This window comes from Ornithorhynchus anatinus, chromosome 20 (genome assembly GCF_004115215.2).
Source record: "Ornithorhynchus anatinus isolate Pmale09 chromosome 20, mOrnAna1.pri.v4, whole genome shotgun sequence".
Lineage (NCBI taxonomy): Eukaryota > Metazoa > Chordata > Mammalia > Monotremata > Ornithorhynchidae > Ornithorhynchus > Ornithorhynchus anatinus.
In genome coordinates this window covers 29,367,608-29,391,117 of record NC_041747.1, presented here as the reverse complement: position 1 = coordinate 29,391,117, position 23,510 = coordinate 29,367,608, and the positions used below count along the sequence as shown (strand labels likewise).

At 68.4% G+C, this 23,510-nt stretch overlaps 1 protein-coding gene across 1 annotated transcript in view; it reads right to left on the bottom strand.

The window, feature by feature from the left end:
• The window catches only part of TENM4 (teneurin transmembrane protein 4), a 343,194-nt gene that overhangs the window by 18,666 nt on the left and 301,018 nt on the right, over positions 1–23,510 (bottom strand). Inside the window, 8 exon segments of the mRNA XM_039915009.1 lie at positions 412–559; positions 561–663; positions 1,789–1,887; positions 3,007–3,238; positions 9,719–9,979; positions 10,414–10,722; positions 10,890–10,953; positions 11,220–11,305. Of these exon segments, the coding sequence (XP_039770943.1) occupies positions 412–559; positions 561–663; positions 1,789–1,887; positions 3,007–3,238; positions 9,719–9,979; positions 10,414–10,639 (1,069 nt within the window). The 5' untranslated portion in view covers positions 10,640–10,722; positions 10,890–10,953; positions 11,220–11,305.

Sequence of the window (23,510 nt, the reverse complement as noted above, 5' to 3'; positions counted from 1 at the left end):
CCACCTCCGCTCCCGTCACCTCCAGCAGCCTCCCGCGGACTTTAACTGACCGTTACTCTCAGCGCTTCGGAACGAGCTGGCTGACGCCGGCTACCGTCAGACACTTGGTAGCTCGACGGATACCGGTCACCGCTCTCTTATCCACTCAATCGCCTCTCCCTATTCTTGGTGCAGGTTGGGTCACGGGGGGAGAGTCGGGGATGGAGAGGGGAGAGTCGGGGGCCGCGGGATGGTCCGGGCCGGGTCACGGGGTGAGAGGTGGGCGGCGGGGGTCGGACGGTCCGTCCCTCCTCGTGCAGGTGGGCGTCCGGCGGGGCAACCGGCGCCCCGTCCCCCCCGACGTCCCGGGCCCAGTGGGGCCGCCGGTCTCCCGCTCCCCACGGGGACCGCCCGGGGGCCGGGCCCGCTCACCGATGAAGTAGGCCAGCAGGACGACGAGGGCGGCGGAGAGGGCGATGGCGCCCAGCGCGGCGCACTTCCAGCTGCACAGCGGGTAGGACGCCTTGAGACCGAAGGTGGGGCGGGCCAGCAGGGCGCCGCGAGGCAGGGGCCGGGGGGGGCGGGGAGTACACCGTGCCGGGCGTCAGCGGGTACCCGGGGGACGCCGTCGGGCAGAAGAGCGGGGAAGTGCCCCCGCCCCCGCCGGGCTTGAACAGGAAGTGCCTGCGGGAGACAGAGCGGAGCGCGCCGCGGAGGTGGGTCGACGGCGGGGGACGCGGTGGCCGGGGGGAGGCGGACGGGGGGCTCGCGCCCACGGCCGGCGGGCGTCCGGACGCTCGCCGCTCCGAGGGCGGGCGACCGCACGCGTGAACGCGCCTGTGCCGCCGCACGTGTGAAGGCCACCGTTGAGCGGGGCGGCCGTACGTAGAAACGGGCCACCCCGCGGGCACATTCGTACGTGGAAACGCACCGCCACGCACGAGCGTATCATGCGTGTGCACATCGCCGCCTGTGAGCACCTCACATACACGCCGCCTCCGTACCTGGGCGCCTGTACCTGTAAATTCAGGATCACCTGCGGGCGCACCACTGAAAGCGTGCCTCTCACGTGGCCTCCCGACACGTGGGTGCCTCGGTACACGGCTGCGCGCTCCCACGCGTAAGCGTCTCCCGTGAACGCGTACCACCGACCGTACGCGTCCGAGCCCGTAGAGGCGGCACCGGGCGTGGGCGCGTCTGCAGAGGCCCCCGCAGCCCCCCGTGCGCAGGAAAGGGGAGAGCCGGGGGCGGGCGGCCGGGGCCCGCGCGGGTGGAGGCGGCAAGCGGGTGGCCGTCGGCCGGGGGAGGAGGCGGGCGAAGGGAGCCCCCAGCCGCGGGTCGGCGCCTCGGCGGCGGCGGGATGCCCGCCGGCGGGGCCTCGCTACCCGGGGCGTCCACCCGGGCGCCTCGGGGAGGATGCCGGAGGTGGGGGGCCGTGGGCCCCGGGGAGAAGCGAGGGCCCGGACCCTCCCCGCTGGGAGCAGGTACCGCCCCAAGCCGGAGGAGGGGCCGCCGGGCCCGCCACACCCCGCCCTCCGACCTGCCCCCGCCGGGGCCCCCCCAGTGCCGTCCGTCGGAGTAGCCGGGGCCCGCCGGCGGGAGAGCCCGCCAGGGGTTGGGAGGGCAAGCTGGGGGCCCCCGGGCGGGCGGGCCGACGCGAGGAGCCCAGGCCCCGCAGGCGAGGAAGAGGCCGGGGGGCCCGGGCGCCGCCGAGGCGGGTGGGGAGGGTCGGGGGGACCAGAGGGAGGCCCGGCGGCCCCCACGATCACGCGGGGACGACCCGGGAGGGGTTGGGGAGGGCTCACGTACCCGTCGGCGAAAGCCCCGTCACGGCCCGCGACGGGGAGACTGTCCATCTCGATCAGGCCGTCCTGCAATGTGTCTAGGAATGTCTGCTTGGCTAGGTTTCTACGGGCGGGGGGGGGGGGGGGAAGGGGGGCACGGGCACACACACACACACGTACACACACACACACGGAGACACGAATGGAGGCAGTCAGCCGCGTGGGAGGGCCGGAGCACGCTGAGCACGGCGAGCCGGAGGAGCAGCGGCCCCGCGCGGGCCCGGCCGAGCCACGGCGGGCGGGGACGCAGCCGCTCCACGCGTGGGAGGCTCCGGGCACACGCCCCGGACCCTCCGGACCGCGGGCGGGCCTCTCCCCGTGCTCGCGCGCGCGCCGACCCCTACGCGCCTGCGCACGTCGCACGCGGGGGCCGGGGTGGGGCGTGAGGGCCGCCCGGGTACAGCGCCCCGGGGCAGCGGGACGGGAAGCGACGACCTCTCCGCCCCTCGACCCACGGCGGGCGAATCCGGCCGTGCCCGGCCCGGGTCCCTCCCGGGCTGCTGTGGGCGGGGGATGTGTCCGTTATCCCGTACCCTCCCCAGCGCTCGCTCCCCCTCCCTCCCGCCTCGCCTATGAACTCGGCCGGGCGTCCCTTAAGCCCTCCGATGCTCACCCCTCGTCTATACCCTTCTACTCCGCCGCTTCCCCTGGCTGCAATCTATTTCATGTCCGCCCCCCGCCCCGCCCCCCGATCGGTAAACTCCTCGAGGGCAGGGATTGTGCCGTAAGCCCGCTGCGTCGCCTCGTCCTCTAGCCCGCGGGCTCGTTGCGGGCGGGGAATGGGTCTGTTTATTGTCGTATTTTACCCTCCCGAGCGCTCATTACCGTGCTCTACACGCAGTGAGCGCTCGGTCAGTACGACGGGATGAATGAACGGACGTGCCTCCCGCCTCGATTATACTCTCCCAAGTGCTTAGTCCGGTGCTCCGCACCCAGCTCGATAAATACGATCAACCGATCATCGGCCCTAATTGTGTCGTCCTCTCCCGAGCACCCGGGACGGTGCTCCGCGCCCGGTGAGGGCCCAATAAATACCAGCGGCGGATCGATCCCTCGGGGGCCCGGTCCAGACCGCTCGCCTGTGGGTCTCCCTACCCCGGTACCGGGGTCTCCGCCCGGGGGGTGTCCAGCACAGCACCAGCGGGCGCCCGGTCTCCGTCGGGGACGGGCGCCGACGGCCTACCTGGTCTCCAGTGGGACATTGCTGTTGAGCAGCCAGTGATCCCGCCCGAGGGGTCCGGGGTCCGGGGGGTCTCCGGGGAGGGAGCGGTCGGTCAGCGCGGGGCTGGGGTTGCTGCGGGAGGTGACGTTCAGGGAGCTGACGGAGGCAGCGTGCAGCTGGCCGCCGGACCCCTGGGGCAGCGGCGGGGGCGGCGTCCGGAGCCTGCGGGGCTTCTGCGCGCTCACCGCGGGATCTACGGGACACAACGGGCAGGCGCACACCAACACGTACACACGCACGCACGTCCCCTAGGCACCCGAGAATCCCAGGCCACCGGCCGGGGCGGGGGGGCCCGTGTGCCTAGAGCACACCCGGCCGGGGGCGACCCCGGCTCCCCCCTGCCGTCCGAGCTCTGCCGGTCCGATGAGACGGCCGCGGTCTGGAGCGAGAGCTGGGGTCCGCGGGACCCCCGCCGCCGGCCGGGGTCGGGGGTGTCTCCCTCTGCCCGGCACACACTCCGTGTACCCAGCCGGCGGGTGCTCGGCACAGCCTCCGCACGCAGCAGACTCCCAGTACCACCATCCGCCCCCGGCGGGCACCCAGCAGAGCACTCTGCACACGGTAGGGCCCCGGCCCGGCACTCCGGACGGAGCAGGGGTTCAGTGCAGCGCTCCGCCCGCCGCGTATTGTCCAGTCGGTCCCTAAGATGACGACCCGAAAACCGTCAGGCCTTCCCGAGCTCCATCCGGACACGGAGCGTGGGGCCGGGGCGAGGCGGGAGGCGGCCCGCGCCCGCTCGCTGCCCTGCCGGACACCACCGGCTCCTCCGCGGGGGAGGAGGGGCGGAGGGCAGCCGGACCGGGCCGCGGGAAACTCCTCTCCGTGGGCTCCGCCCCCGAACCCTCGGGGGACGGGTCCACGGGTCCGGCGGCCTCCTCCGAGGGCCCCAGGGCCTCCCCCGTAAGGTCTCGGAAGTGTCCCGAGACCCTCCCCGGGGGGCCGGACCCGGGCCTGTTACGGAGCCTTCCCCGGCGCCAACCTGATTTCTTTCTCTTTCTCTTTCACGGTACTTCATGAGTGGTTCCTATTTGCCAACCACCCTACCACGCCCCGGGGTAGATACAACTTAATCAGGTTGGACGCAGCCCGCGTCCCACATGGAGCTCACAGTCTTAATCCCCATCTTACAGATGAGAGAACCGAGGCACGGAGAAGTGAAGTAGACTCGCCCCAGGTCTCACAGCGGGCGCGTGGCAGAGTCGCCACTGGAACCCAGGTCCTTCTGACGCTCAGGCCCGGGCTCTATCCAGTAGTAGCCAGGCTGCTTCCAACAGAGTCACCCAACTCCCCCAACCCATTCGGGCCCTAACCTTCCCACGGTGCGTGCTCACGCGTGCGCCCACGCGTACACGCAGCCGCCGGCGGCCCTCCGGGACAGCCGCCCCGGCTCTGTCTGCCGACGCGTGCTTTGCTACCGGGGGGGCCCGAGGGCACACGACGAGGTTCTCTTTGGAGGTCTGCAGCTCCCTGAAGTGTGACCCTCCGGACTTTCCGGGTCAAGCCGTGGGCGTGGAAGCGCCCGGTCCGTTTTCTGTACGCCCGAGCACGTGCGTACGCGTGAGCTGCCCGGGACAGGGCGCCGTCCGGGGCCGACCGGGGCCCGTGGACGTCGGGCGGTTCGGAGCCTCCTTTGGGCAGTGATCTCTCCGGCTACCGGCCTGGCCGTGAGCCAGCGGCCGCTCCGTCAATCCACCGGCCGATCAGCGGAGCTGGGTGGTCACTAAACTTCTTAGTGCCCCCCCCCCCCCCCGAAAACGCGGGTGGGAGAATCTCCCACAGATGAAGGGTCGTGTCTGTGATCTCTTCCTCACGGCTCCAGCCGCCTAGTTCGGTGCCCGGCACACAATAGGTGCTCCGTACGGCGATCTATAAATATCTAAACCCCTTAGAGAGGGCTGCTGCTCGGACCTGGGAGACGGGGTCACCCTCAAGCCAAGAGCGTACAGGCGAAGCCTTGTCTTTAGCTTTGACCCTTCCTCGCCCCGTCGCCTTCCTTCTCTTATCTTTCTCCTCAAGCCATCCCCTCCTTCTCACCCTGACCTCCTGTCTACCCAGCCACGTGGGTCTGCCACATTTCACTGTGCGCCGAACCCTCGGGCAGAAGGTGCGGGGACGCGGTGAAATGGGAGGCCGACCGGCCTCGGGGAAGCCGAGGGGGCACCTCGGTAGGACGCGGGCCCAGAGCTCAAGCTTTGCCCCGTCCGCTCCCCCCGTCTCTGCCCCCGGCATCCTGGAGGCCGGCGGGGGGAGCGGGAGGGCGCGGAGAGGTGGGACAAACAGTCCGGCCGGGGCAGCCGCCCGCAGCACCGGGCACGTTGAGAAGCCCAACGTTGCCCGTTCCCCAGATGGTCCGGGAGCGTCCCCGGGGGGGCTCGAGGGTCCCCTGACGGGCCGGGTGGCGAGGAAAGGCGGACTCCAGCCCAGGCGCGCAGCCGTCAGCGGCCGGCCCCGGGGTCCATCCTCCGCTCCCGCCGGCCCGAGGGAGCCCCGGGGCGGCCGCCACCGCCCGGCTGTGGCTGGGGGAGGTGGACGGGAGGGCGGGCGGGCAGAGGGTGGACTTACCGTCGGCCGGGGCCCCGAGGTTCGCGGAGCCGCTGTGAGCTAGGAAGGGGCCGGGGGCCAGCTCGTCGCCGGAGTCCGAGTCCGAGGCCGGCCGGACCGCGCCGCTGCCTAGCAACCGGCTCCGGCCGTCACGGGCGGCCGGGGGGGACGGCGAAGGGGAAGGGGACGGGGAGGGGGCCGGGGAGGGGAGCGGGGACGGGGGCGGGGAGGGGGACGGGGAGGGGGACGGCCCGATGGGGGTGGAGGATGCGGAGGAGCATTGGAGGGCCACACCTGCGGACCAGACGGACAGACAGACACAGACAGACACAGAAACATCATTTTCCTCTTTTGGGTTGATTCGGGGGGGAGACACATGGACGTGGGGGAGGGGACACGGAGAGGGGGAGCGCTAGCGGGGGGAGGGGGTGGGAGCTGCACACAGGCCCCACTGTGTCCCCGTGGGTCTCGCGTGGGGAGCGTATGTACACACAAGGGTCTCTCGCACACACGACGCCACACGGCAGGCGGAGCGGGCCCCCACCCCCCCGTCACCGGACCAACGGGGGGACGGACGCGGCCACGTCCGGTCCGGGACGAGCCCTGACCGCGAGGCTCTGTTCTGGGTCCCCTTCTCTCCGCCTCCACCCGCTTCATACAAAGTAGGCGCTAAACTAACACGATAATAATAACCGCCACCCGATACAGTGCTCTGCGGTAGGTGCCCGGTAAAAATAATGATAACAATGACGATATCTGTTAAGGGCTCACCGTGTGTCAAGCACTGGGGTAGATACAAGATAATCAGGCTGGACACGGTCCCCGTACCACACGGGGCTGGCAGTCTCAATCCCCTCCTTCTAGGCTGTGAGCCCGTTGTCGGGTAGGGACTGTCTCTATCTGCTGCCGAACGGGACTTTCCAAGCGCTCGGTCCAGGGCTCCGCACACAGGAAGCGCTCAATGAATACGACTGAATGAATGAGGGAACTGAGGCCCAGAGAAGGAAGTGACTTGCCCCAGATCACCCTGCAGACAAGTGGCGGAGCTGACGGTAGAACCCACGACCTTCTGACTCCCAGGCCCGGGCTCTGTCCGCTAGGCCGCGCTGCGGTACAGTGCTCTGCCCACAGTAGGTGCCCAATAAATACCACTGACGGAGTGCCCGTTCTTCTCCGGCCGGGGGGGGCCCGACACGCGCAACGAGGCAGCGGAGCGCTTCCTCAGCTTGAGCACAGAAAGGGGAATTTTCCAACCGAGTCTCTCACCCGGAGGGACGGCAAGGGTGGCCGCTCGGAAAGGGGCCCCCGGAAGATGCTGCCCGTCCGTTCGGAAGGCCGGCGGGCCCGCCGGCCCGCCCACCCACAGCCCCCAAATTTCCACCAGAATGCCTGGCTCGGGCTCATCCCGTCCGGCACGAACTCTCCTTCGGCGGTTCTATCCCGGGCTGTCTCTGCCGGAGAGATAAATCCAGGAGAATGTCCTTGCTCGGCTTGGGTGTCACTGCCGGACTTCACCCACCGCTCTAGCGGGTTCTTGGGGACGCCGGAACAGACCGACCGAATATCACTGGGACCCTCCCGTTGCCCCGGGTCGTTTCCCAGATCCCTTTCGAACCTCCCTAACGGCACACGTTTTTACCGCCCGAGGAGGAGAGGAATGGATACACGAACACACACACAGGAGGAGGAGGAGAGAGGAGGGGGTGGAGACAGGCAGAGAGATCATTCTTCTGACCACAGACATGAGCCTGTGACAGTTCCGGGGCTGAGCTGGTTTCCTCAGACCAACCTTCCACGAAGGAGGAGGGGGTACTTCCTTATCCTCCCCTGGCCTCCAAGCCCGCACTCCCAGAAAGCTCCCGGGGGTCGCTCGGTCCTCGCCCCATTAAGCAGGCCTCCAGTCCACCTCCCCTCCAGCTAATCACGGTCCTCTCCCACCACCACCTCAGTTCCTCTACTGGCGCCCCGGTCTGACCCCGGCTCACGCCCTTGCTGGCCACTCCTTTTACCGCCCACCTTCTCGACCCCCCGGGCCGCAACTCTGCCCATTTTCCAAACCCCCCCAGAAAAGGCCCATCCGGTCCAGGAGGCCCTTCCGGATTACGACCGCTTTCCGGGCAGTAACCAACGCGTCGGTTTACGCCAACCCGGAAGCCCGCTAACGCATGGGTTAAAGAAAACTAGTGATTTGAAAGCCACTGAACGCGGGGAGAAGGGATTGGCCACTTGAGAGTTTCCGGCTCTCAATCCCAGCCCCTCGGAAGAGGACGGCGCCCCGCTTGACGCGTTTCAACTTTTGGGGAGCCGAGAGGGCGGTTTGAAAAAAGTCTACGGCGGGAGGGTGGGCCGGTGGACTCTGGAAGACCGGGGTGGATGGGCAGCCTCTGGGTGGGGGGGCTTCTGGAGGTGGGTGGATGGTCTCTGGACGACGGACCGTGGGGGCAGAGGTGGGGGGGGGGTGGCCCCGGGTGGACGGTCTCTGGGTGGGTGCTCTGTAGGGATGGATGGGTGGTCTCTGGGTGGGCAGTTTCTGGGTGGGTGGTCTGCAGGGGTGGTTGGGTGGACTCTGGGCGGGTGGGCGGCAGTGGCGGGGGAGGACAGGCGGTCCCCGAGTGGGTAGGCGGTAGGGGTGGACGGCTGGGCTGTGAATTTCTGGGCTGGGCCACCGGGGGAGAATTAGGGACGGAGAGGGAAGAGACAAGGGCGTTGGACGGTCCGTGCTGGGTCAGTGGAGGCGAGTCAGGGGTGGAGAGGGGAGTCGGGGGGGCGGTGGGACGGTCCGTGCTGGGTCACCGGGGGAGAGTCGGGGATGGAGACGGGACGGCTGCGGGGTGGACGGTCTGAGTTATTTCCTTACCATACTCAGAAGCTCTGAGGTTACTTCGGTTGATTTCTGTTTGACCGGAGGAGAGGAGGAGGAGGAGGATGGTTGGAGAGGGGAGGGCGGCGAGAAAGGGGAGGAAAGGAGGAGGAGGAGGATGGAGAGGGGAGGGCGGGGAGAAAGGGAGAGAGGGGGGATGTCCGACCAAGGGAGAAGAGGGCCAGGATGCCCCCCGGGGCCGGACCGGGCCAGGACCAGAGCCAGAATTCCGCCAAGGAGCCGGGGTTCCGGGGCCCGGAAGACGGGGCTGCGGAGGAGACGGAGGTCGGCCTGGGGCCCGAGATGAAATGAAGGGTTGACCGATTGGAGGAGCACCATGAGGGGTTTCTCAGGGATTGTTTCTTAATTAACAACCGCTAACTAGGTGCTGTAGCTTTGAAAACGTTAAAGCTCTCCTTCCCCATTGAGACGGAGGCTGGGGATTTGTGAAGGGTAGACGGGGTCGGGGGAGAGGAAGGCTTCCTTTGGAGGCCGCAGGCGGGAAGTTGCTCAAGAAACCCTGCCCCCTCCCCCCACGACCTCCCACCCCAACCCCTCCGGGGTCCCCGGAAGCCAGAGGGACGCAGGCTTGGCCACCGGTCGTCCGCCGCCCCTCCCCTCCCTCAACGGTGTCACCGTACCCTGAGCGCCGGGGGAGACCGGGTGGGTGGGGGGCGTCCGACGGGACCGAGCGGCCGACCCTCCCGGGGACCCAGCGTGAAACGGTGCCCGGCGTGCGATGGGGATTGGAAGCCCGATGCCACACCGGTGGAGGGAAGGGAGGGGGGCGCGCAGCTTCACACGGGGAGCGGGGGGTTCACGGCAACGGCCGGGAGGGTCAGGGGCCCCCATGACGTCGGGCCCAGCACAGGGCACCTCAGACGCCCCATCCTAAGAATCCCATAGCCCGTCCCCGCTCCGTCCCGGCCGCCTTTCTCCTCTGCCCACTCCTGGCCCCGGAGAGGAACAAGAGGGCTCTCTGGGAACCGAACGGGGGTTGCCTCGCCCTCCTCCAGTTCCGGCCGTTCTGGAGGGGGGAGGCAGAAGGTCAGTCCCGGCCGGGCGGCCCCGGCGACGTCTCGCCCGAGCTGGGGCCTGGGGGAGGCCGAGGCGGCTCGGTCCCAACAGGCCGGGCGGGGGTGACCGGATGGCAACACCCCAACCCGCCCGGCCCCAGCTCGCCGGAGGGAGGGGCCGACGGTCCCCGTGGGAAGCCGGGCCCGCGCCCGCCCCCGCTCTCCGCAGCCCCCCGCCCCGCCCACGGCCTCTCACCGGTGTCGGGGTTCTCGTGCTCCGTGTCGGTGAGCGTCAGGGCGGAGTTGGCGCGGCTGGACAGGCAGGAGCTGCGGCCCCAGAGCCGGGCGGGGGCCTCGGGGGACCCGGCCGCGTCCACTTCCAGGTCGGCGTCGGAGCCGGCGCCGCCGACGGAGCCGCCGCGGCGGTGCGGGCCGGGATCGGGGCGGTGCGGGGGCCCGGGCGGGGGCGGGAGGCCGTCCAGGCCGAGGTCCCGCAGGGTGAAGGCGGCGGCGGCTCCTGGGGGAGAGGGCGGAGGCGTCATCCGGAGGTCGCCGGCACGCGACGGGGTCACCCCGAGGCACTGCGGCGCCCTCCTGGCCGAGAGGGCCACGGCGGGTGTCTCCTGGGCGCGGGGCGCCGTGCCGGGTGTGGAACGCGGGACTGATCCCCCCCCGACCCCGTGGCTCTTACTCCACCGCCACGCGGAAAAGCGGCCCGGCCGACTCCCGGGGAGCCGAGCGCATCGACCCCCTCTCCGCCTGACCCGCCGCCCTCGGTCCCACCCTCCGGTCCCGCCCGTCACCCCCAGCGAGACGCCGCGTTCCCCGAAGGGGCGTGCAGACCGACAGGTGAAGGCTCGCCCCCGCGGGCTCCCGGCAGGCCAGCAGTAGAGCCGGAGTCCGAACCCGCATCTCTAGCGGTCCTCTCCCCTCCCCTCCGGCCCGGCTCACCTGGGCAACAGAAGTCGTCGGGCTCCGGGAGCCCCGGCTCCGAGCCGCGGCCACTGCCCAGGGCCAGGCGGGCATCCTGGTCGAACGCCTTCAGGGTCTCTCTGGAGCCGTAGGAGGCCAGGGGCGGCCGGGCCTCCCCGCTGTCGGCCGACGAGCCGGCGTGGCGGCGCTCGCCGTCGGGGCGCCTGCTGACCGAGCGGAACGGCCGCCGCTCCTTCCCGGCCATGGCCCCGACCCCGGCCGCCGCTGCCCTCTTCGCATCCGGGGGGGGGGCGGGGCGGGCAGGGGCTGCGCTCAGGCCCGAGGCATCTGCGAGGGTGACGAGGGAGAGGCCCGGTCCGAGCGCCGCCCGCGGCCGAGGCCCGGGGTCGGTTCCCGGCCTCTGCCTCGGACGCGGAGCTCTGGCGAAACCGACCGGGTGGTGATCGTGTGCCGAGCGCCTACTCTGTGCCCACCGCTCAACACCGGACACTCACTCTGTTCAGCGGGTCCACCTCAAGCCGCCCGGACCCTGTGCTGGCACCTGGTTCCGGCCGAGAGCTGATCCGACACAGGGACAGAGACAGAGAGAGACAGAGAGAGTGAGACGGAGGAAGAGACAGGGGGACGCAGACGGACAGCGGGTCCGTCCCCGAACCGACTGCGAGAGGAGAGTCCGGCCGGCGGGCGGCAGAGAACGGGATGGGAGGAGGTGGAAAATCCCTGGCCGCGAAAAAGCGCTTTTCATAACCCATCAGGAGCCATCCCCGAGCGTGGAACCGCATTTGATACGAGAGGGAAAAAAAATCAAACTTCACTTCTGTTACCTGCTCCCAAGGGTCTAAAGAGGAGTCCACGGGCCAAGCCGGGAGCGGAGCGGCTTGAGTTGGGACCCGCGCTACTTCCTGCCGGCCTGGGAGAGAGGTGGGAGAGAAACGAGTCACCCCAGGGGAGGATCGCGCGGGACGCTCATCCCATCCCACGGTCCCCCCGGCCTACCGCGCGCCGGGCCCAGCGGGAGCCGGGGGAGCCTGGCTGACCGTTCCCTCAGGGCCGACCGGGCAGCTCGCCTCTCGGAGAGCTGCACCCGGGCCTCTCGGCCGGCCCGGGCCGGGCAGCGGGGCCCAGGGGAAAGAGAGAGCTGGGTTCCGATCCCCGCTCGGCCCCCGGCCCGCTGCCGGCTCGCCTCCGGCCGGGTGTCGGACCTCCCCGGGCCTCCGGCTCCTCCTCTGTAGAACGGGGATGAGAAAGACCGAGGCCCCCGTGGGATGGGGACCGGGTTCAATCTGACCCCCGTGTATCGACCCCAATGCTCAGTGCAGCCTTTGGTGCCCAGTAAATGTCCGATCAATACCGTGACCCCGAAATCCTCGGCATCTCGCTCCTTCGTCGGTATCGTTACCATTATAACCGGAACGGCATCCGCTAAGAGCTTACTACGTGCCAAGCGCCTTACTGAGCTCTGGGGTAAAAAGAGCACGATCGGGTCCCACGTGGGGCTCACAGTCCAAGTAGAGGGAGAACAGGTACTGGATCCCCATTTTACAGTGGAGGAAACCGAGGCACGGGGAAGCGAAGCGACTCGCCCGAGGTCACCCGGCAAGCCACCGGCAGAGCTGGGACGAGGCCGGTCGCCCAGAGCGCCCCGGGGCCGCCCCCGCAGACGGCGCCGCGGGGCCGCCCACGTGGCGTGCCGGAGGGGGTTCACGGCCCGGAGCCCAAGAGGATGCCCGAGAGCCACCCGGCTGCGTTCAGAGCCTCCGGGGCCCCGCGGCTCCACGGCCGGCTGGAAAGGAGCCCGCTCCCGCGCAGCCCGGCGGGCCTGACGGACGGGCGCGGCGGAATCCGGCGAGGCCCCGACGGAGGCGCCCGGGCCAGAGGGCCCGCCTTCTCCGCACTGGCGCCCGCCGGCTCCGATCCGGGGGGCCGCGAGGGCGGGGACCGCACCTTCTCCCCCGGGCGATCCGCGACGCCCGGGGCGGTGCCCGCCGGTGCCCGGGGCGGCGCTCCCGGCCCCCCCGGCAGGCCGGAGCGACGGCGGCGCATCGATAGAGCCGCTGTGTTCGGAGCAGGGAGAGGGGCACCGGCTCCCCACCGCCCGTGTGGCTCCCTGACCTCTGCCTCGTCCTCGGGCATTCCCCACAGGCGCCCCCGGCCCCCCGGCCTCCGCCCAGCCCCCGGCCAGCAGCCGCCCTCCCCCTTAAACCAGCCAGCGCTTCTCCCCTTCCCCTGCTCCCCAGAAGCCACATTCAGCAAGTTCCAAGAATAGAACGCCCAGCCCGTGCAGCCGGATGCAGACGATACGCAAATCCACCCGGGGCCTTTCCGATAGGTCCAGGCTCCCAGAAAGGTGCTCTGCACACAGCAGGTGCCCACGACAGCGCCCTACGTCCGGTAGACGCCCAATACGGCGCTCCGCCCCCGGGAGATGCCCACGGTGTACAAACCACCGCATCGGGGACTGGGAGAAAACGAGGAGGAAAATTGCACGGTCCCCACCCCCCAGCGGGTACACGTCCCCGGGGGGTACACGTCCCAGTGAGCCCACTCTGCCAACAGTGAGTGTCCACATTGGTGCTCTACACCCGACAGACGCCCGATTCAGTGCTCCGCACCCGGTAGATGCCCACGGCGTACAGAGCGTCGCACTGAGTATTGGGGAAGGAACAGGCGGAGGGCAATTACACGGTCCCCGACCCCAAAGGGAGTCCAATTCTACAGCGGGTTTGTGTCCCCGGGGCGGGCCAACACCCCGGGCGGCGGGGACACGCGGTGGCCCGGTTCCGGCCCTCAGAGCCCAGCCCCGTGGACGGGCGGGATCTGGGCCCGGTGGGGGGGGGGGTCGATCCGGCGGGGGGCCCCGCCTAGCCCAGAGATGGGTCCGGCCCCTACTCCCTGCTAGTGTCTCTGGGCACATTCTCCCCCGACCTCTCTGGTCTCCGCCCTAGCCGACGGGAGGCGGGGAGAGCGGAGGGGAGGAGGAGTGTGTACTAAGCACCTGTCTCGCCACCGGGACAGACACGGGCCGCAGACACGATGGCTTCACTCCCTCCGCCTCGCCTCCACTTGGGCGGCCCGTGTCACCGCACGATCCCACGCTCTGCGGGCCCAGCCCGCACGCTCCGCTCCTCTAACGCCAACCCTAACCCCAACCCCCTCATGCCAACCCACTGTCTGTCCCTCCACCCCGTCTATCTCGCCCCGACCCCTCAGCCGTGGCCTCCCTCTGACCTGGAACTCCCTCCCGCTTCATACCTGACAGATGACCACTCTCCCCCACCTTCAAGGCCTTATTAAAATCGCATCTCTTCCACGAGGCCTTTCCGATTAAGCTCTCTTGCCCCCGACTCCCTTTTCCTTCTGGGTCACCCTTGCCCTCGTGCCCTTTGAGCCTTGATATTCACCCCGCCTTCGCCCCCACAGCATTTGAGTGCAGAATCTCACGCTCCGCCACGTCCCATTTCTACAATTTATTTTATTGTCCGCCTCCCGCTCTAAGCTCCAAGGGGGCAGGGATCACGTCTAACAACTCTGTCGTATTGTACTCTCCTAAGTGCTCAGTACAGTGCTTTTCACACAGTAAGTGCTCAATAAACACAGCCGATTGACCGGTCGCACCCTGACGGTCACAGCTCCGGGCCGCCGAATGTCAAAGACACACCAATCAGCTAGGCGATGATATTTACCGGGCGCCTGCTGCATGCAAATGGCCCGGGACATTGCGGTCCGAGCAGTAAAGGTCCAGGATAGAGCTCGACGGGCAGCAGGCGGCCCGTCCAGCGTGCTGCCTCGGCGTCGTCTGGGCCTAACTGAACAGTCCAGGAGCACTCCCCCGGCTGGGCCCGCGGGCACCCGGCTCAGCATCGCCCGGGGTGAGTTTGAGGGCCGCAGGTCAACCCCTGCCCGACCGGACCAGGCCCCCGCTCTCCAGCCCCACTTAACGCCCCCAGAGACTCCCACCTTGTTCCCTGGGCTGCCCGGAACCGGCTCCATCCCGGGGTCTTGTCTGCTGTGTGACCTTGGGCAAGTCACCTCACTTCTCTGAGCCTCAGTTACCTCATCTGGAAAATGAGGATTAAGGCTGAGCCCCATGTGGGACAGGGACCGTGTCCAACACAGTCGCCTTGGATCTATCCTAGCGCTTCGCTTAGTACGGTGCCCGGCACGTAAGAAAGCACTTAAATACCACAGATATTATGATTATCATCTTGAGGGGATTCTCGGCGGGGAAGGGAGGGTTCCCGGGTTCTGGGTGAGGGCGTCGACGAACCTGCAGGGGATACTTCTGAAAGCCTCCATCTCTCTCTCCTTCCCGCCGCTCCCCTCCTCCCCGCACCATCCCGCCCCCACCTTGCGCTCCCTCCCTCGCTCTGTCTCCGGGTCTCGGATGCACCAAAGGCACGCACTGGGGCACAGACCTCCCAGAGAACTGCCCGCCCTGGGGACGCCGGGATGGTTCTCGCCCCAAGGACGCCCGGAGGGTTCTCGCCCCGGGCACAGCGGCAAGGGACGACCATCCGTTCCTCCATTCGGTCGCTCTCTCAACCAGGCAGCCGGCCGATCCCTCAGACATTAGTAAGTCACCCGGAAGAAGGCACTCAACCTCTTCGGGCTTCAGTTCCTCCATCGGTGCAAAGGGGAGTATTCTCCCTAGCCCTTCCTGTCAGTCAATCAGCCAACAGTCCTCAATGAGAGCAAAGGACTGTACTAAGCGCTTGGAGGGGCACGACAGAAGCCAGACACCCTCCCCCCCCCCCCCGATGTCACCCAAGGGGCGTACACCCTACACAAATTATGTACAGACGGGGAGGCAGCGAGGGCCAGGGGTCGGGCCCTCGGGGAGCCCCGGCCGAGGAACGGGCCCCCGGACCCCGCTCAGCATCTCCCCCTTTCCTCTTGGGAACCGGAAGAGTCGGGAAAGGGAGAAGTGGGGTTCGGTAAAGTCCTCCCCTCCCCAAGTCCTCGGACACACCTGGATAACAAGTCCAAAAGTGCCACGGGGCAACAGCCGAACCCAATCTGGGGGAGCTCCGACCCAGACACTGACAGGGACCGAGACCCCCGGGGGCCGGGGCACAGTCAGCCCCCGCCCCTAGGAGGCCGCCCGAGGCAGCACACGGACCACGGGAGAGTCTCCCGCCTCGGAGCGGACGGGTGGCGAGCGACCGATGAGCCATCCGGAGACGGCCCGAGCCACCGGGAGCCGGACATCCAGAAACCCCGGGCACCCAGGGAATGGCCTCGATTCATCCAGAAAAGCCAGGCATCAGGAAGAGACTGCGATCCACCCGAACCCAGTTATCCACGAATAAGCCGGATCCTTCCGGAAAACCCAGACATCCGGAAAACGGGCCTCGATCCACCTGCGCCCAGATATCGAGGAAAAGAGCCGGATCCGACCAGAAAACTCGGCCATACCGAGAAGAAGCCCCGATCCCATCCGGGAAAAGCCCCGATCCACCCGGACGCCCTCCGATCGCGGATGGGAAGAGTGAGCGGGAGGGAGCGACAGCTCTTCACGCAAAAGCCTCGTCGCGTATCTGCTGACCGGCCAGTGCTCTTTCATTACATTTGATGTTAAAGACCATCTTGGCGTACGACGGTTCGCCGAGAGAAAAGAACTGCTCCTGACCCGCGGGTCACACGCCCCCGAACTTCCCAGGGCTTTCTCTCGCTTCCTCCTCCTCCTTCCTCCCTCTCCCTCCAGCTGGCTGGGGAAGAGAGAGATTCCGGAGGAGGAGGAGGAGGACGTGGGGCACGTGGACAGACGCCCCGCCCCAACTCCCCCGGGACCCCCTCGAGGGGCCCGGCGGAGCTCCCGGCCCTCCCTCGGCTCCCTCGGGACACGCGCGCCAGGCCCCGACCGGTCGAATCCGGGCCCGGGAACGGGCTGGAGGCCGTTTCGCGCTCTTGCATAAGACGGAACCCGACATGATGAAACGGGGAGGAGGCGGCTGGGCCCTGGGGGAGAGGCCAGAGCCCGCGCTGCCCCCCTCTACCCACCTGGGGCGGCTCCGCCGGCCTCACCGCCCCGCCCGGGGGCTCCGCCGGGAACGGGTGGCATCACCCGGGCGGGGCTCTGGGGTCTCCGCCCAGGGCTCCTCCCACAGCCGGGTCCCCGCGGAGAGTCGGCCCGCATTCCCGGGACGACCCCAGGGACGCGGCGGGGCGAGGAGGTGGTCGGCGGGAGGGACGGCCGCCCGCCGCACCCAGGGCTCCGTCCCAAGGGCTCGGGGAGTCCGGGAAGCGTTCGGCCCCAGCCCTCGCGGAGCTTACGACTCACGGCGGGCCGGGCCGACGGAACCTCTTTCCGGGCACGGGGAAGGGCAGAGCCGCAGCTGGCCCCGATGGGGAACGGGGAGGCCGAGGGCGGAACGGAACCGCGCGTCCGCAGCGGAGCGAGGCGGGGCCGCGGATGAATCCCAAAGCCACGGGTGCCCACTTCCCGCAGCCCGAGGGGTCCCCGGGGGCCGAGCTCGGCTCGGTTCTCGGGAGGCCGACGGACGCCGCTCTGCGGGGTAGGGAGTGGCCAGCGCCCCGGACGGGACATTATTATTATTACTGTTACGACAGACACCGGCGTGGAGAGGAAACCCACCCTCCCTCCCTGCCCACCCGCCCGCCACCGAGTAAGAGGACCGCCAATCCCACAGGCCCAGTGCGCGCAATGGGCAGCGCGCCCACCGCCTCTCCCTGGAGACGGGGTGGCCCTCCGTCCTCCCTGATTCTGAGCCCCCAGCCGGCCCGCCCCTCCATCAGCTGTGGGGGAGAATTCCCAGTGGGAAGCCAGGTTCCCTCCAAACCGCACAGGCCAACGGGATCATCATCACCACCCACCCGCCACCGCCGCAATCCATCGTTGCCATCGGCCTCCCCGTCTCCTCCCTTAGACGTGACCGCCGCCACCCTCCTCCTCCTCCTCCGCCTCTCCTAGCCCACCTCGGCCGGCCCCGCTCGGGGCAAGGTTCCCGGAGACCTCAGCCTGATGCAACCCGATGCCAACCCGACCCCGACGGGGCAGAGCGGAGGCTGGGGAATTCCCGCGGAGACGCTCCCACACCATCAACAGGGAGAGGGGGGAGGGCGGGGGGCGCCCTGGGGGAGGCCGCCCCGGGACCTCAGACCAACAGCTGAGGCAGCGCCCCTGCTCCCTCTGCCCCCCCGCCAGACAGGCCCCACCGCCGGTGCTGCGACAGTCATAGTGAGCGGTCCCCTCGGAGAGGGGGACGCCGCGCCGAGCATTTGGTGGTTCCCACAGGGAGCTTCCACTCTGGCAGGGGACCGAGACACAGAAACGCCCCGGGCGGACGAAAGAGGGTTACGAGAATGAGAAGGGTGAGAAGGGCGGGGTGGGGGGGTCCGGGCACAGTGCTCGGCACGGAGTAACGGCACGATCGCCACCGTTATCTGCCCGGCCGCTAGCTCGCCCGGGTCACCGGCGGCCGTCCTCGGGCGGGCGGCGGGCGAGGGGGCGGGGGACGCCGGGGGCGGGATCGGAGCTCCGAGACGGGCTGCCGCTCACCGCTCCGCCTCCGCCCCTCCCCTCCTCCGGTAGGTTCACCTGGGCATTTCCATTCGGATTTTCAGACGGTGACTCGGGCAGGGCATCCTGATCCCGACGGCGCTGACTGACCTAGAGGGCTGCGTGCTGGACACTTCCTGTTCTGGGCCACGTCTTCCGCCCGAACCCCGCTGCCCGGGCTGTGGACGCGGTCGTCCGTGGGCTGCGCCGCCGCCGCTGGGGATGGGTTTCCGCCGCGCTCAGCGACGGGGTGGGAGACGCTCAGTACGGTGCCTCCGGTGCTCAGTAGAGTGCCTAGCACATAGTAAGCACTTAACAAACACCACAGTTATCACGATCGGGTCAGAACCAGGCCCCGGCCTGCCCGGGGCTGACACTCTGAAGGCGAGAGAGAAAACGCTCCACCGTGACCTCCTTGAGGGCGGGGCTCGTGTCTATCGACTCGACTGGATTGGACCTCTCCCAGGCGTTTAGCGCAGGGCGACAGCTCAATAAATACCACTGACTGACCGAGTCCCCATTTGACAGACGAGGAGACCGAGGACCAGTGAAGCGACTTGCCCAACCCAGCAGGCAAGCGGCGGAGCCGGGGTTAGGGCTTCAGGTCTCCCGCCTCCCGGGCCCGGGCTCTAGCCGCCGGCCCCCTCTGCTTCTTGTGTGGACGCAACTCCACGGATCGATCACTGCCGCCGTTTTGCAGGCAAAGGTGAAGAGCGGTTGGCGGCCACCCCTTTCTCTCTCTCCTCCATGAGCGGAACGCGGCCTAAACGCAGTTTAAATACGGCGGCACCCTCTCCCCCGGCGGATCCGTGCGTCTCCCCGCTCTTTGTGCCAGGCCCACCCTTAGGCGGAGACTTCCTCCCCCCCACCCCCGGCGACTTCGCTTATCCAAGCGGGGATTTTAAATCCTCGGTCTTGGTGGTTAAATTCCTTGCAGCTTCCTGTGGAAGTGTGCACGGCCGGTAGGGGCCGGCACCAAAAACTAAAGGGGTCTCTAGGGGCGGCGAGGGAGAGACCGCCCAGCGGGGAGGAGAGAGGCAACGGCTTCCGAGTGCTGGGAGTCGGGGGACCCGGGGTTCCGTTTTCCCCTTTCGTACGATGGGGCGGCTTCCGCGGCCGGGACGACGCGGGTTGTGGCGGGAGGATGGAAGCCGAGCCACGCCTCGGCCCCCCGCCCGCGTCGCCAGCCCCGGCGCGGGGTCGAAGCGGGCCGGCCCCGGGAGACGCCGGGGCTGCCTGGGCCCGCACGGCTTCCGGGCGCCCGCTCCTCCCGGCCCACGGTGGAAACTCACTCGAGAGGACGGCGGAGGCAGAGAGACGTTAAATAATTCAAGCCCGCTGACATCACGATGTCTGAGGGAGGCATAAAAATAGGCCCGGCGCCTCCCCCAACCCCGCTCGCTAAGGAAACTCCCTCCTGCCGGAGGCGTCGGGTGGGGGAAGGGCCTACTGGGAAAGGGGGCTGGCGGGGTGGGATTCTACACCCCCCCCCGGTCGTCATACGCCCCGGCTTCCGCCGGCCACGCCGCGGGCACGGCCGTGCCAACCCAGGCCACCTTAGGAGGCGGGTGGTACCTGCCGGTGGAAAATGCACTGGGCGGGGTTGTGGGGGGGGGGGTCCTCGTCCCAGCTCCGCCCGTGGCCTGCTGGGTGACCTTGGAAAAGTCACTCAACCTCGGTTCGTAAGTGTGTCACTGTCATCAGCCCCAGAGGGGAGGGCGGAAGAGCATTCCCTCTCTACGCTATACGTTCACTGGGGGAAGGGAACATGTCTCGCGACTCTGTTGTAATCACGGTTTATAGTCACGGTATTGGTTGAGCACTACGTGCCAGGCACCGTCCTAAGCGTTGGGGTGGATACGGGCAAATCAGGCTGGACGCAGTCCCCGTCCCACAAGGGGCTCACGGTCTCAATCCCCGTTTTACAGACAAGGTAACTGAGGACAGGGAGAAGTTTAGTGACTCACCCAAGGTCGTACAGCGGACAAGGGGCGGAGCCGGGATTAAATCCCATGAACCTCTGACTCCCGGGCCCGTGCTCTATCCACTGGCACTCAGTACGGGGCTCTGCGCCCGATAAGTGCTCAATAAATGCCACTGCTTGAAAGAATGGTACTCTCTTGGGCCGGAAGCCCCGCGTGGTGCGGGGACTGCGTCGACCTGCTTAAAGTGTCACAACTGCAGTGCTGAGCATAGTAAGTTGGCACATAGTAAGTGCTTAATAAACACTACAATGGCTGCCTTTATTACCAGGCCAGACATTGTCCTCGACCCACGGGGGGGGGGGGGGTCCCCAATCTAAGTAGTCTTAAAACCTGATTACCTTGTCTCTACCCCGGGCTTAGCCCAGGGCTTGGCACGTAGACGGCACTTTACACACCCCACGATTATGATAATGATAATAACGACGGTGATATTTGTTAAGCACTTACTACGCCGCCGGGCACTGCGTATGTTCTACTCCCAGCTCTGCCCCTGCCCTCAGGTGTGGCCCAGCTTCTCTGGGTCTTCCATTTTACACACGAGGAAGCTGAGGCCCAGAGAGGTTCAGTGACACGCCCAAGGTCACGCAGCGGGCCGGGGGGGGGGGGGGAGCCGGGCCCGGAGTCCGGCTCTCCTGACTCCCGGGCCTGCGCTCTTTCTCCTAGGCCACGCCGTCTCAGGAAGGAGGTCTATCTTGGCTCGGTAGTCGGTAACGCCCCCGTGACATTTTTACACTGCCGCTTCCTGCCCTGCGCTGCCCATTAGACTCTAACCCCCTGGAGGGCAGGAGCCAGTGGTTCCCGCTGCCAGGGACTGGGTCTTTCACCTCCCCTGACATCCCCCAAGCATCCAATACGGTGGGCACGCAATACATCTGATGGGTTGAATACTCTTCTCTACAGCGCCCCGCTCACCAAGGATGCTCGGTACGTACTTGACGGGTTGGAGAACTCTCCCGGGCGCCCGGTCCACACCACCCCGGAATTCCGGGCTGGAAGGACAGCGTCCGGCCGGAGTTAGCTCCTGGAGCCAGCCGGGTAAAACGAGCGGAGCGGTGAGGCCCGAGGGCCCGTGTGCCCTCACGCACCTCTGCCCGCCCCTGAGGGGGTCTCCGCCCACGGGGCCGGGCGGTGGCGGCGGAGCTTCCAGGGAGTCTGCGGCAGCTGAAGGGGAAGAAAGAAGCCAGGGGAGGGGGAGTTGTTTTCCAGGAGATATTAATTATGCAGGAGGCAGAAATCCAGGCAGGCACCAGGGAGTTGGGGGCCGAGCCGGCGGGACGTCCACCGACGACGGCCCCCTCCCCACCCGCCCCGAAGGCCGCCGTGTTTGTCCAACAGCAGAGGTGCCCACGCGGCTTTCAAATGAGCGGAATCAGGCCAGACCAACGGAAGCGCGGCCCCCCGCCGGGGCCACCCCGCTCCGCCTCGCATCCCCACGAGCCGGGCCGGGGCGGCCGGGGAGGGCTGGCTTTCGTCCGGCCCTCGGACGCCCGGCCCTCCCGGGGCAGGGGTGGGAGGGGTCGGGCGGCTTCCGGGAGCTCGCCGGGCGGCCTCTCGGTCACCTGCTCCGTCGAGGAACGGTCAGCTCCGTCGGCGGGACCGAAGGGGCCGGTCACAAGAGGACGCGGCCTTCCGCCCGTTGGCTCTCTCTGGGAAAGGTTCTGCCTACTCCAAGGGAGGCTGGGGCAGCTGCCGCAGCACGGCGGGCTCTGAGGAGCCCCCGTCCCTCCCACCCTGACCGCAGCATCCCAAAGAACCCACGGTCAGCAAAGTATCGGCCAGCGGGAGGTCGGGGTCACGGTCCAACCTCTCACCGGGGCTTCACCGTTGCCCAGAAGGGGGTCCGCAGGCTAGGAGCCGAGGAGCCCCGCGGCAGTGACAACTGGGGCCCTTGGGACGTCTCGTCTTCCTTCCCGCCGGAGGGTGGCCGATGGCAGCGAGGCCCAGCCCGGCCCGAGAGCGTGGGCCTAAACACCCGTGTGGGTGACGCCCGCCTCCCCTGGCAGCATCTATCTCCCGAGCGCCCTTGAGCTGGCACTGGTGTGAGCGCCGGGGAGAGCGCAGCGGGAGCAGAGCGCGGACTTCCTGCCCTCGAGGAGCTTTCAGTCGACCCGGAGAGGCGGGCGGGCGGGCGGGCAGACAGGCAGATGCGATGTCCCGACGACCAAAGCGGGGGAAGGACGTGGTCGGGATGGGGTGGGGACACAGGCCTACCCTGCTGGCCCATAAGGACCGACCTCGGCCACGCTTGGCGGGGTTGGCGGTGGGGGTCCGACCCATCCTCGACCGCTGACAGACTGCACCCCACCAAGCCGGTCTGCCCTCTGTCACTGGACCAGGGGGAAACTGCACAGGACCGAGAGTCGAGACACCTGGGTTCTAATCCCGGCTCCACCACTCGCCTGCTCCGGGACCTCGGACAGGTCGCTCGACTTCCCCGGGCCTCGGTCTTCCCATCTGTAAAACGGGGATTGAATACCTGGCCTCCCTGGGAGTCCCGCGTGGGACCGGGGCTAGGCCCGACCCGATCCTCTTGAAAGGGCCCCGGCGTCGAGTACAACGCTTGGCACAGAATAAACGCTGAGCGAAGACCACGACTGTCAGGATGATGGCCTCCCTGCCGCCCCCGCCCCAACGGGGGAAGGGGCCGGGATGGAGCCTGGGAGGTGCTGACGGCCATCCAGGACCCCAGGCTGTCCAGACATCCCCACCCCTGACCCCCCGCCGGGTGGGACGCTCAGGGCCCCTCCTCCGGCCTCTCCGGGGTCATCCCCGCCTTTCGGGTCGCCCTCCGCCCTCTGACGCTGGCAGAATTATCCCGCCGCCTCGGCTCCCCGTGGCCGATAATCACCCCTTGAAGCGGGCACCGCGTAGGCGGGGGAACTGGGCCTCGTTTAAAAGCAGCTTCTGCTCCAATCCGGGTCGGGTGGGGGAACGAAGCAGGGGAGAGAGGAGGAGGAGGAGGCGGGAGCGGCTGGGAGAGAAGAGGCAGAGGCTCCCTGCCCCCTGGCTGAAGAGCCCCGCGATGAAGCGGCAGTGACCGCCGTGTTTTGGGGGTTGCTACTCCAGACACCAAGTGGGGCTTCCTGCAGAGAAGGGCACCGGATGCAGCGCCAAGCCCGGTGCCAGCCAGAACAGGGGGTGTCGGGGCCCAGCCCAGGATGGCTGATGCCGACCGGTCACCGTGCCTGTGCGCTCCACTGTCTATCCCACCTAAACCTGCAACGTGCCCACACACGCCCAGGCGCCTCGGGGCTCCGGGGGGGTTGGGGCTTCGCGCGGGACCCTCCGGCAGCCCGCGTGCCCGAGACGGGACGGGGCAGGCCGGGACCGGGAAGTAACAGCGGGTCCCACCACGGCGGAGACGAGCAGGGTCCGGCAGGGATTCGGCGGCGGCGCTGGCGGCAACCCGGCCGGCCCCCAGCCGCTCTCGGCGACCGGGGGAGCCGCGCCGCGAACCGACGGGCCCTTGTGGCCGGGCAGTCCGGCGGTGGTGCCCGAGTAAAGGAGCCCAGCCGGCCCACGGTTGGCCAGTAGGATTTACTGAGCGCCGAGTGTCCGCAGATCGCTGTACCGCGTACCTGGGAGGGCACTAAAGGGTAGGTAGCCACGAC